Here is a 10,985-nt window from a genome sequence, read left to right on the forward strand (position 1 = left end):
AAAAAAAAAAAAAAAGTTACATCTGGATACAAGGATCTTAACATCTACCAAACTGACTAACAGACCAGGCTAAAATCACTGGTAGACTCCTAGAACTCAGAGGGCCCTCATCAAGACGTTCGTCAAGACGATATGCATCCCAGACAACACACACAGCTGCACCTCCATGACAAGAACATGATGCTCTGTGTAGGCAATTCAGATGTCGCAAATTCTTCTATGAGAGGAGAGCAACCTTCACTCCAGATCACTGGAAAACTGAAGTGAGACGAAACGCAGTTTGCAGGATGAAGGCAGAAGAAATTGAGGTTCCAAAATTCTTCTCCAGTCTGAGTCAACAGTTAAAATTTCACATGTTGTGTGAGGATCCTTGCATCCAGCTCCCAGAAAGATCATTTTAAACACCAAGAAATCGATCACAGGGAAAGTAAAGGTTTCCTTCATTCTCTGAGCCTGCCAGTTTCCACAGGGAACATGGCCCTCTCAGCCACACTCTTGCTGAGCCAGCGACACTAGCTCATATTTCATCACTTCGAATCCTATTTCATCGAAGTTATTCTTCCAATCATCAAATATGGCAAAGAGAGAAGCTGTGTCCTATGGCGCTCATACCTCCTACAGTAGGATATCTTAGGATTTTCACCAACTGCAACTCAAGCTGCTCCCTACCTTGAGGAACAGCCTCTCTCCAGCACAGCTTTCAACTTGGGGTTGCTGAAGATTAGACTGATGGGGTGAACTGCCATGCACAGATGGCTCACTACCTGCCATGTCCAGTATCGAAATTCCCACACTGGAAACATACCTGCAGCATGGATCACCAGTGACAGGAAAGAGGAGATGAAGAGAATGGCAAAGGAGATGAGAGCCAGGAGAGCCTTGATGTGGGCCTGAGCACTGGGGTCTCGAAAACCTGAGATAGTCACGAAGGCCTTCTTCAAGTGTTTTCCCAGAGATATGGTTAGCAAAGCCATGCAAATGATAAAGACAACAGTGGGCACTGTAAAAGAAATCATTTTTAGAGAAAAGAAGTAGAATCTCTCATAGAAGCTCCTCACGCTAGTCTCGGTGGCATTCCAAGGTTGCAGATCTCTCCTTAAATAGTTCTGATACACTTCATAGTTGCCTATGAAAAATAGAATGGTGTTCAAGTTAGAGACCCCCAAGGAGCTGAGCAGCATCCATGGTACCCACTTAGACAGCCTGCACTTTAGCCAGAGGAAGGCAGGGTGAGTGAAGGTTGCAATTTTCACACAGTAGAAGACACTGAGCCAGGTAGAGAACCATAAGGTGAGACTATTCAGAAAGTCCCACTGGAAGGCGAAGAACTGATGCATAGGGTTGTATGGGAAGGCCATTGGATTCAACAAAATATAGAAAATCTTACCCATCACCACCCACTGCAGACAAAAGCGAGAGGCTCCTAAGCTGACCAATAACTTATCACAAGGCAACAGTGTTCTCCGTAGCAACCATTCCATGCACAGGGCTGAAGTGATGAAGCCATTGCTCACCACTGCCAACAGGCACACAAAGAATAAAATGACAGCTGAGATGACGGATTTCCTATCAGTCCCTGGAGGTCCTGGAACCATGTCATCTCCATTCATCTCCTGTGGACAAGATCAGTCCCAAGGCTTCAAGAGTTATTTCTGTTGGGTTGTTCTGGAAGGTCCTGTCTGATACGTTTGCTTGTCCAGCTGCCCCAAGTGCAGAGGGTAGGCCAGAATAGAGGACACAGACTATCTGAGGAGGGTGACAAGGTTTCTTCTAGTCAGAATGGATGCAAATATTGTTAAGGCTCAATTTTCAGAGTGTTCCACCTTGCCTAAAATTTGCCTGCCCTTCTGTTCTCTCTGGCCATGTCAACATTGGTGAGGTTGATTTATCAGACCCTTGCATTTAGTGCCCGTTACACAGGAGCTATACTTCTTCAAACTGACACCTAAGATGGGATTGGACACTGGCCTGCAGCTCAATGACAGGACATGCCCCCAACTGAGAGGCAGCACTCACACCCGAATGGCTAGGGGGGCTTGTTATGTTCTGGACATTGATCTAAGTGCTTTCCATGGTGCTTTGTCCTCATAATGACCCTATGAAATGAGGTGCCATGAGGATACCCCTTTGACAGAGAGAAAACTGAGCAAAACCTCTACTGACGGTCGCTACTTGTGGTGACCATTGTCACAAAATAGAACCTAGGAGATGATTATGTACAATCAGGTGAACAACATTTAGAAAACTTTTTAAAGCATATCTCATACACAGTGACTTTTAAAATGACATTTCACAGAAGATCCTCCCTCCTCCCACAAGGATGGCTATAAAACCAACAGGATGTGGCAGAGAGAGCCCTTGGCCAGGAGTCGGGACATACTTTGGTCTGAGCACCATCCTCCCTGTGGGGCTACGAGGTGAGTCGGGCTACATGAGTTAACCTCCAGTGCCTCAATTTGTTCATCTGTAAGATGTGAAAAGTATCATCTGTTCTAATTCATGGGATTGTCCTAGACACTCAGTTTTGTTTTGTTTTGTTTTTAGAGCAAATTCTTTATTTTTTTTTTATTGCTATAGGGTGCATGCACTTGCCAGAGAGACAGAGAGCCAAAAAATGAGAAATCACACCCAAGCGGGGAATGGCCATTCCACAATCCCTTCTCCTCCATTCTCCTCTCAGGATTTTGAGCATACACACACACACACACACACACACACACACACACACACACGGTGTGAGCTTGAAACTTCCTGGTCCAGGACCCGAACCATGGTTGACTATGTGGGAATCCAGCAACATAACCATTATATCTGCTGGTCCCTAGATTCTCAGTTTTTAAATTGAAAGATGATATTAAAGATAATCTTACAGATAAAAAAAAAACTGAATTATAGATTAACACTCCTACTTAAAGTTATAGCTATATCTTTGGAAGACCAATGATCTTTGCCAAGATCAACAGCACATCTCACAGCCTGTCTTCATCCTTACTGAAGTGGGAATGCCAGGTTTGGAGTCTTTCCCCGATCACTAAGTATCCTCAGAGTGATCGTTTAATCTCTTTGCACTCCTCTTTCTTCCTTATAGAAATGATGTTCCACAGGTAAATGTGATCATCGACATACAATACTTGGAAACCATCGATCACTCCATGTGCATAAGAACTACGCATGGTGATGATGACTGATTAGCTACCCATCCCATCATATCCTCCCTGCAGGGTGACAAACAATTCAAGGAGATGTCAGGAGAACGTCAGGGAGGCACCAGAGGTCTAGGGCAATGGTCCCCAACCTTCTGGCACCATTGATGAGCCTTGTGGAAGACAATCCCGCCATGGACAGAGAGGGGAGGGTTAGTCCCAGGGTGACCCAAGCACACCATAGCCACTATGAACCTCACTTTCACCACAACCACATTACAATATACAATGAAACAATCACACAAAAACAGGGTTTGGGCTCCCATGGGAATCCAACATAGTCACTGATCCAACAGCAGACAGAACCCAGAAGTAATAAGAATGCTAAGGGAGTGGCTACAAACACAGACGGAGCCTCGCTTGCTCACCCACTGTCCACCCCCTGCTATGTGGCCTGGAAAATTAGCATTGGTCTGCCATCCAGGGGTTGAGGATTCCTGGTCTAGGGCACCAGATGCTGGGCCCCTTACTTTAGCCAGAGAAGGGTAGAGTAAGCAACAGCCAGATTACCCATAGCAAAGAGTTTCAAAGAGTCATGTGTAAATAAACACATAAATAAACAATCAACGCCCAGATGTGTGTAGGCAGGTTCATGTGTCACAGGGAGGGAGGTAAGTAGAAATTGTTCTGGGTCAAATGCAGCAACTGCAAAGGCTCCATATTAATAAACACGAGACAGAGGGAGTTTTAATAGTACACCCATCTCCTGGCCACCACCATAACCTGCCAGGTCCATGCACAAAACCCCCACAAAGAGGGAACAGAATAATAAACACTCGGAATCTCTTTCCAGTTCCCAGTGCATCTCCAGGTAGAATTGTTCCTTTCGCACCTAGGCCACTGTGCTCCTGGGTAAAGGAAAGAAGGCAAACTAAGGTAACTCATTCACACTGCCTTTCTGTGAAGATGCAAATTTCCGGGGCATAGAGTTCCCAATTGCTCTCTTCCTTGCTCTCATTCCTCTGACTGACATCTGGCTGTTTCCTACTGGAACTTGGAAAAATAGGGCAAACTTTGGGCCTGTAGCTCCAGAATTTGGCTAGCCAGAAACCTCCCAATATGGAACACTCAGAACTTTCCCATCCACCTCCTGCACCTTCGATAGCTCATGAGATGAAAAAAGAAAAAGATGTGCAATAGACCCTCGATTCACTTAACAACAATGAAGCCTCTCTTATGCTGTTAGGACTTAGGAAAGGTACTGCAGCCACAGTGATGTGCATGAGCCCTGCCTTCCACGTGCTTTTACACACTAATCTAAACCACAAACACACACCATGTAGCCTGTGCAGATTAAGCTAACACAGAAGACCGGATAAACATTTGAGTTTAAATATGCAATATGTTTTACGGTGGCTCTTTCATTCATTTGTGGTTTTTGCTTAGGGCACTTTGGTTTTTCATATTCAGATTTATTTTCCAAGGTATAAACCAAGTCTGGGATTTTTTTAAGCATTTTTTAATTTATTATTTCTAATGGACACAGTCATTGTATATATTTATGGGGTACAGTGTGATCATTTAAAAATTATTTATTTGTTTAACGCCACTTATTATTATTATTTTTTAATTTGACCAGAGAGAGACAGAGTGAGGGAGAGAAAAAGAGAAAGGGAGAAAACAAGCCACCAGGCCCAGGACTTGAACTGTGGTTAGCCTCATGGGACTCCAGCACCTTTAACTACCACGCCACCTGCTGGCCCCACAGTATGACTTTTGGGGGGCATGAATTCAATGCTCTGATCAAATCAGGAAAATTTGCACATTCATCATTGCCTCAGACATTTGTTGCTACTTTGTGTTGGCAGCACTTCAAATCCTCTCTTCTGAGCCAGCTGGTGATAAACCAGTTAAGGTGTTTAGATCCCACATGACTGACTATGTAGTTCAAGTCTCAGACCCAGCAATTTGAAAAACACACTGGGAGCATGTGTATGTGTGCCCAGAATCCTTAGGGGAGAATGGAGGCAAAGGGATTGCAGTGTGGCCATCTCCCCTAGGACGCTTTCTCACTTTTTCTCTCACTCTTTGTCTCTGGTGAGCACACATGCCTTACAGCCAACAAAAATTCTCTCTTCTACTCCCTTGAAATACACAATAGGTAATTGTTAACTCTAGTCACCTCAGTGCTCTATGGAACACAGGAACTCATTCCTCCTAGCTACTTGTATTTTGTAACTGTTAACCGACACCTCACCATCCTCGTTCCCTCCCAGCCATCGCAGCCCCTGGTGACCACTATTCTACTCCATGGCTAAGAGTTTCTAGACTTCCATAGCTAGTCTTTACAAACGTAATCATAAATGTAGTAGGACAGGAATCCGGGTAGGTTCCCTAGGTGGAAAACTCTCAGCTCAGACCTCGATCTCAAGGAAAGGCAGGGGCAGCTTGTGGTTCTAAATGGCATCCTACTCCCATTCCAGAAATTCTCGGAATAGTTCAGGAGCAGCAGCACCATCACTGTGGGACAACAGAGATGCCGTCTTGTATGTCAGAAGAAGACATGGTGTCAGTAAAGGAGGTGGAAATGTGATTTCCGGGAGTGATTAGGTGGTTCTGCTACAACAGAGGATCCACATAAGGGGATGGTGGAAAAGGGAGGTTGGAGAGAGATTACAGAAAGTCCGGTAATCAGTATGAATTCTTGGACTGTATCTTTATTTATTTATTTATTTATTTATTTATTTATTTATTTATTTTTAAGTTTTTGCCATGGAGCACATGCACTCACCAGCGAGAGAGAAAGAGAGGGAAAATGAGAAATCCTATCCCGGTGGGGGAAAGGTCATGCTGCAATCCCTTCTCCTCCATTCTCCTCTCAGGATGTTCAAGCTGCTTGGTCTGGGATTTGATCTGTAGTCAGGCATGTGGGAATCTAGTACCTTAACTCCCACGCCACCTGCTGGCCCCCTTGACTTGTATCTTTAGTCAAGATTGCACCATCAAATGTTTCGGGGCTTTTATGAGCCAAGGTTTAGGAAAAGAGTTGAGAACATCAACCAGTTAAGAACCCTAGAGAAGCCCACCAGTCCCAGCCTAACCAGAGGACTGAGACCATATGGCAGAACATGAGGGTCACATCACCAGCCCCTGTCCACCCACAGACCTTCAGCAAAGTTCCAAAATCTGTCCAGGAGAAAGTCCTGTGAGTGTGCACAACAGAGAAGACATCAGACACTCCTGCCGTTACTGCTAACAGCCATCCCTCTGTGTTTGAGCCTCAAGGCTCAATCCCCATTGTTTGTTATCACCATCCCTGTGGAAAAACAGAGCTCAGGTCCAGTCCTAGACTGGACTAACAGTTAAGTTCTGGGCACAGGGAGTCAGGTCCCAGATGGCCCAAATGTGGTTAGAAAAATACCCGGGGCGCATGTGTGCATGTACCCAGGTGGGATGGAGAAAATCCTGATGGAATGGAGAAGTGGGAGAGAAAGGAAAATAGCATGACCACACCCCATTGGGGGGTGTTTCTCCCCCATGCCCTTTAGCCAAAAAAGAAAAAAATCAACTCCTTCATGTTTCTGAAAAAAAAATGAAAAAGAATAACTCCTGATGACTGGTGATGAGAATAACTGTGCTCCTTAGGTGGGACAATTCACAGGGAAGCCCTGGGGGTCTATGGGATTAGTGTAAAGTCTGGCCTTGGCACTAGCTTCCCATAGGTTCTTCTATTCTACCTCACCCTCTCTCGACTCCCTGGGAGATCCCCTGTGCTCCTTGCCAGCAATTTGAGAATCTCCTCTTTTTGAAACCTTAAGCATCTCCCAGGAGAAAACTCCCCACTCCATTATTCTCGTCTGATCACCTCTCTCTCTTCCTGCAGTAGCTCGGCCTCCAGCTTGGAAGGCACAGTGTTTGGAGGCCATGGCTTCCCAGGTTTGTTGGACAATTTACCATAAATGCAATTATTTGTTTAAAAAGTCTATGCAACCTCTGCTCTGTCCTGTCACCTAGTACTCCAGTTTTGGCTGGTTCGAACCATGTCTGCTTTTCCCCCAGTCTCTTCAGTCACTGTTTCCATGCTTTCTTACCGTAAACTCCAACAGTAGAAACAATTATACAAACGCATCCCACCTGCTGTGGGCTGAGTGCGTCCTCCCAACACTCATATTTTGAAACCCTAATCCCCAACATGATGGTTTGGAGTTGAGACTTTGAGAGGTAATTAGATGGGGTGGGGGGCTTCCAGAGTAGGATGGGTGTCCTTATGAGAACAGCACACGACAGATGGTCTCCCTGTGCCAGGTGAGGACATAGCAAGAAGGCATCGTGTGTGGTCCAGAACAGTGTCCTCACCGGAAACCAGCCATGCTGGCCCGAGAGTTTCTCCAGAAGTGTGAGAAACGAATATCTGTCATTGAAGCCACCCAGTCTACGGGATCTGTTACAGCAGCCTGAACTCAATAAAACACCATCATATGCATATGTATTTTTAATCGTGTATGTACTACTTTACTGACATTGTGTATATCATCAACATACACAAAATAGGGAAACAAAAGGAGGAGATAAAAGTACACCAAAATTAATTAGTCACACCTTTCTCCCCAGACCCCGAGGATCATCTCGCACAAGCCCTGGGCTGCAAACACCTCGTTCAGAGACCAACAGCCTAGACAAGGGCATCGGGGATCCACCTTCTGGGTGAGCAGAGAGAAAGAGGCGGGGCATCAAAGTTACGGACAGCGGAGAGTCTCCTTTATCTTCTATTTATCTTCTCTTGGCCAAAACCTAAAAGCATGTCCACAACAGACAATTCCTTTTAATTCAATGTGTAGCAAAGTCATCGATAGAACCCAGAGGAGCAGAAAATTCAAACATTTCCCCAGCCTTCCATGGGACAAACTGGAACCTCTGTGAGTGGAATCAATCTTGAGTAGAGTACAAAAAAAAAAAAAAAAAATGGGGCAAAGACTGGTAGAGAAAGTAGAGAAGGAATTTCCAGTGGGCCAAGGAAGCACAGGTAGAAGGGAAGGCATTTGGGAAAGTGGATGACACATTCCTGTGCTGGGGCGGGGCAGGGGGTGAGGCGGGCAGGGGGTGTCATAAAGTGGATGCTATTTCCACTATTGGAAAAAGGAGGAAAAAAAAATCAGGGCCAGCTCCGTGGCCTAATGGATGGGGCAGCCAGATCTAATATGGCCAACCCATGGTTCAAGTCCCAGACCTGGTGGTTTGAGAAAGCTGCCTGGAGAATGTGCATGTGTAGCCAAAGTCTCCAAAGGAGGGAGAAAGATGGAGAAGGAATTGAGGAGTCACCATTCCCCATGAGGTATGCTTCTCTCTCTCTGTTTTGGTCTTTCCGATGTATGCACACTCCCTCTAGCAAAAACAAAACAAAAACCACTCTTGTTTGCCCACAGAGATGACTAATGATGGTTACACATCTCTGTGAAGGGAGTACAGGCCAAAATGGTGCTCAAAGACTATCACTCAGTGGCTTGAACAGAGTCAGAGAGGCCTGGGAGGATGAATCAGGGCTCAGACCAGAGACTTGCAGCCATGGAGGGTAGAGGAGGAGCATGGAGAGATGGAGAGAGAATTAGTAGACCATGGAAAGAGTTTGGGAGGGAGGGGAGGAAATGAAAAGAGGAGGGCGGTACCTAGACCTGATGCATTCTTAGAGCTACTCGTGGGATTGTCCCTCACAGTGCTGTGGGTCACGGATACTGACAGCTTGCGAGCAGAATTCATCCTTTTGCCAGAGCCTTCCACAGCTTCTAAGCAGCAGCACAAAGTCCTATAGCCTCCCCTTCAGGGCCTTTCTCAGCTTGGGGCTGCTTAGCACAAGGATGGTAGAGTGTAGAGAGAGGCCCGTGTAGGTCACCGCTTCCCAGACCCAGTGCCAATGATTGTAGATGGCGAGTCTCAGCGTGGAAATGATCAGAAACAAGAAATACGAGGTATAAGAGATGAGGAAGAAGGTCAGTGACTTCAGAGCCGTGGTGTGAGCCTGGGTGCTGGGGTCACAGGGCCCGGGCTTGCGGTTCCTCATCTGCCCCAGGTGCCGGCGCAGGGAGAACATGAGCAAAAGGGTGGACACCAGGAACAGGAGGAATGGGATCGACACCACTACCACCATATGGGAGAGAAAATAGTGCTGATGGAAAGTCCGCAACGTGACAGCGAGGGTGTTGTTTCCTTGGGAATCCTGAGAGGCAGTTATCTCAGCAAACATCGTATTCGTAGTAATCGACGAGATAAGTGACAGGACACTCAAGGCCAGGGAGCCCTGCAGCAGCTTGGGCACCATCCGAGAAATCCTCCACTTCAGCCAGACAAAGACGGGGTGGGAGAAGGACGAGATCTTCACACAGTAGAAGACCGCAAGCCAGGCAGTGAGCCAGAACATGAGGGTGTTGGTGAAGTCCCAGAGAACATTGAAATAGTGAAAATTGCAGCACAGGACAAACGAGGCCAGGAGGTTGTTCACAATGGCTGTCCCATGCACGCAGAGCCGGGAAGCAGCCAGGCAGGCCACAATCATGTCGCCCGTGGGCAGTGCCCGGCCCCGTGCCCACTCCCTGCACAGCACGGCAGCCATGAAGCCGTTCTGCAACATTGCAGCCAACGACTCCAAGAAGAAGATGACCATGAAGACCAGCATGAGCGAGGAGGGCATCTCCCTCGAAGGGGTCCTGCTCAGACTCAGCTCCTGCTCTAAGCGCTGGGACACGTCTGCAGGTAATACAGCCTCTCAGGCCAAATCACCCTACTGAGGTCAGAGACTCAGAAACCCCTTCCCTGGATTAATACAGAAGCTCAGCCACCAGCAAACACCCCCAAACCCCAGGTTTTGAAAAAAGGATTCCTGTATCTCTCTTCGCATGCAAATCACTCCCAACTCAATGACTTCTGGTCTCTATTTGCATGGTCTGTATTTGCCTAGGTGCAGGGAAATAGCAATAGCAGAGAGGAGTGGTTGATACTGGCATTTTTACACGTTATTTCCTAACTTTACCTCAAAAGATGCTGTTACCTTATTTCCCCCTTTGAACCAGAGACCTTCCCTGACCCTCCATGTCCTAGGCTAGAATTGTATTCAGGGGCTTCTGTGCCCTATATTAAGGCCCACCGCCTGCCTGGGTAATAGGAAGTCTTCCATGTGCAAAAGACTTGGAATTACCAAGAAAAAAAACTGCCTAGAATGTCACTGCCAAGTTTCATATTGGAGTTTGTGAAGTCACCAGTTAAAATGCAAGTGTGAATTCCTCTGCCCTGTTAACATCAACTCTGTTAGACATTCATACCTTGGCTCCCATGTGTTTGAGAAATCAAAATAAATCTGTTTCTAGGAAGGCTCTGAGAAAATCAGAGAGTGGACAAGTCACAATAAGAAGGCAAAGGGGGGAGGGGAAAGAACCGAGAAAAGGACACGACAGGGATGCATGACAAGAGAACCCCAGGACCATGCTGGCCCATGGAGGGACTGCTTCACATAGAGTGAGTCACTTCCTACAGCAACACGTAAGATAGCAACTGCCAACCTTTCAGAACACCTTTGCAATTCCACACATTACATTTTGCCTCCACCATCAACCACATAAAATGTGGTTCCAGGAGCCATGAGGAAAGGTCCCCATGAGGTGGGCTGTTGGGTGGAAGATATCTACGAACATTCGGAGAAAGAAAGATGGAAGAGAAGGAGAGCAGAAGAAAGCAGAGGTTTGAGCAGAGAAGCAGGGCAGAGGCTTCTTCCTCTAGGACAACTCACAAAAAATTGGCTGGGCTGCCTATTTCAGATCACTGTCCCCAGCCTTCCCAGCACCAGGACCTGTCCTC

The 10,985-nt window shown here is 46.6% G+C and overlaps 2 protein-coding genes across 2 annotated transcripts; both read right to left on the reverse strand.

Annotated features, from left to right (window-relative positions):
* Positions 1 to 665: 665 nt before the first annotated feature.
* On the reverse strand, positions 666 to 1,610 carry TAS2R60 (taste 2 receptor member 60). The gene has a single exon (XM_006159587.1). The coding sequence runs from the start codon at positions 1,608 to 1,610 to the stop codon at positions 666 to 668; it is 945 nt and encodes a 314-aa protein (XP_006159649.1).
* A 7,168-nt stretch (positions 1,611 to 8,778) lies between these two features.
* Positions 8,779 to 9,825, reverse strand: LOC102476552 (taste receptor type 2 member 134). Its single transcript, XM_006159619.2, has one exon. The coding sequence runs from the start codon at positions 9,823 to 9,825 to the stop codon at positions 8,944 to 8,946; it is 882 nt and encodes a 293-aa protein (XP_006159681.1). The 3' UTR covers positions 8,779 to 8,943.
* Between the last annotated feature and the right edge of the window lie 1,160 nt (positions 9,826 to 10,985).

The sequence above is a fragment of the Tupaia chinensis genome, unplaced genomic scaffold (assembly GCF_000334495.1).
Source record: "Tupaia chinensis unplaced genomic scaffold, TupChi_1.0 Scaffold000637_1, whole genome shotgun sequence".
Classification (NCBI taxonomy): Eukaryota; Metazoa; Chordata; class Mammalia; order Scandentia; family Tupaiidae; genus Tupaia; species Tupaia belangeri.

Coding starts and splice junctions, on each gene's coding strand:
- TAS2R60 (XM_006159587.1), bottom strand. CDS start 1,610: ATGAATGGAGATGACATGGTTCCAGGACCTCCAGGGACTGATAGGAAA.
- LOC102476552 (XM_006159619.2), bottom strand. CDS start 9,825: ATGCCCTCCTCGCTCATGCTGGTCTTCATGGTCATCTTCTTCTTGGAG.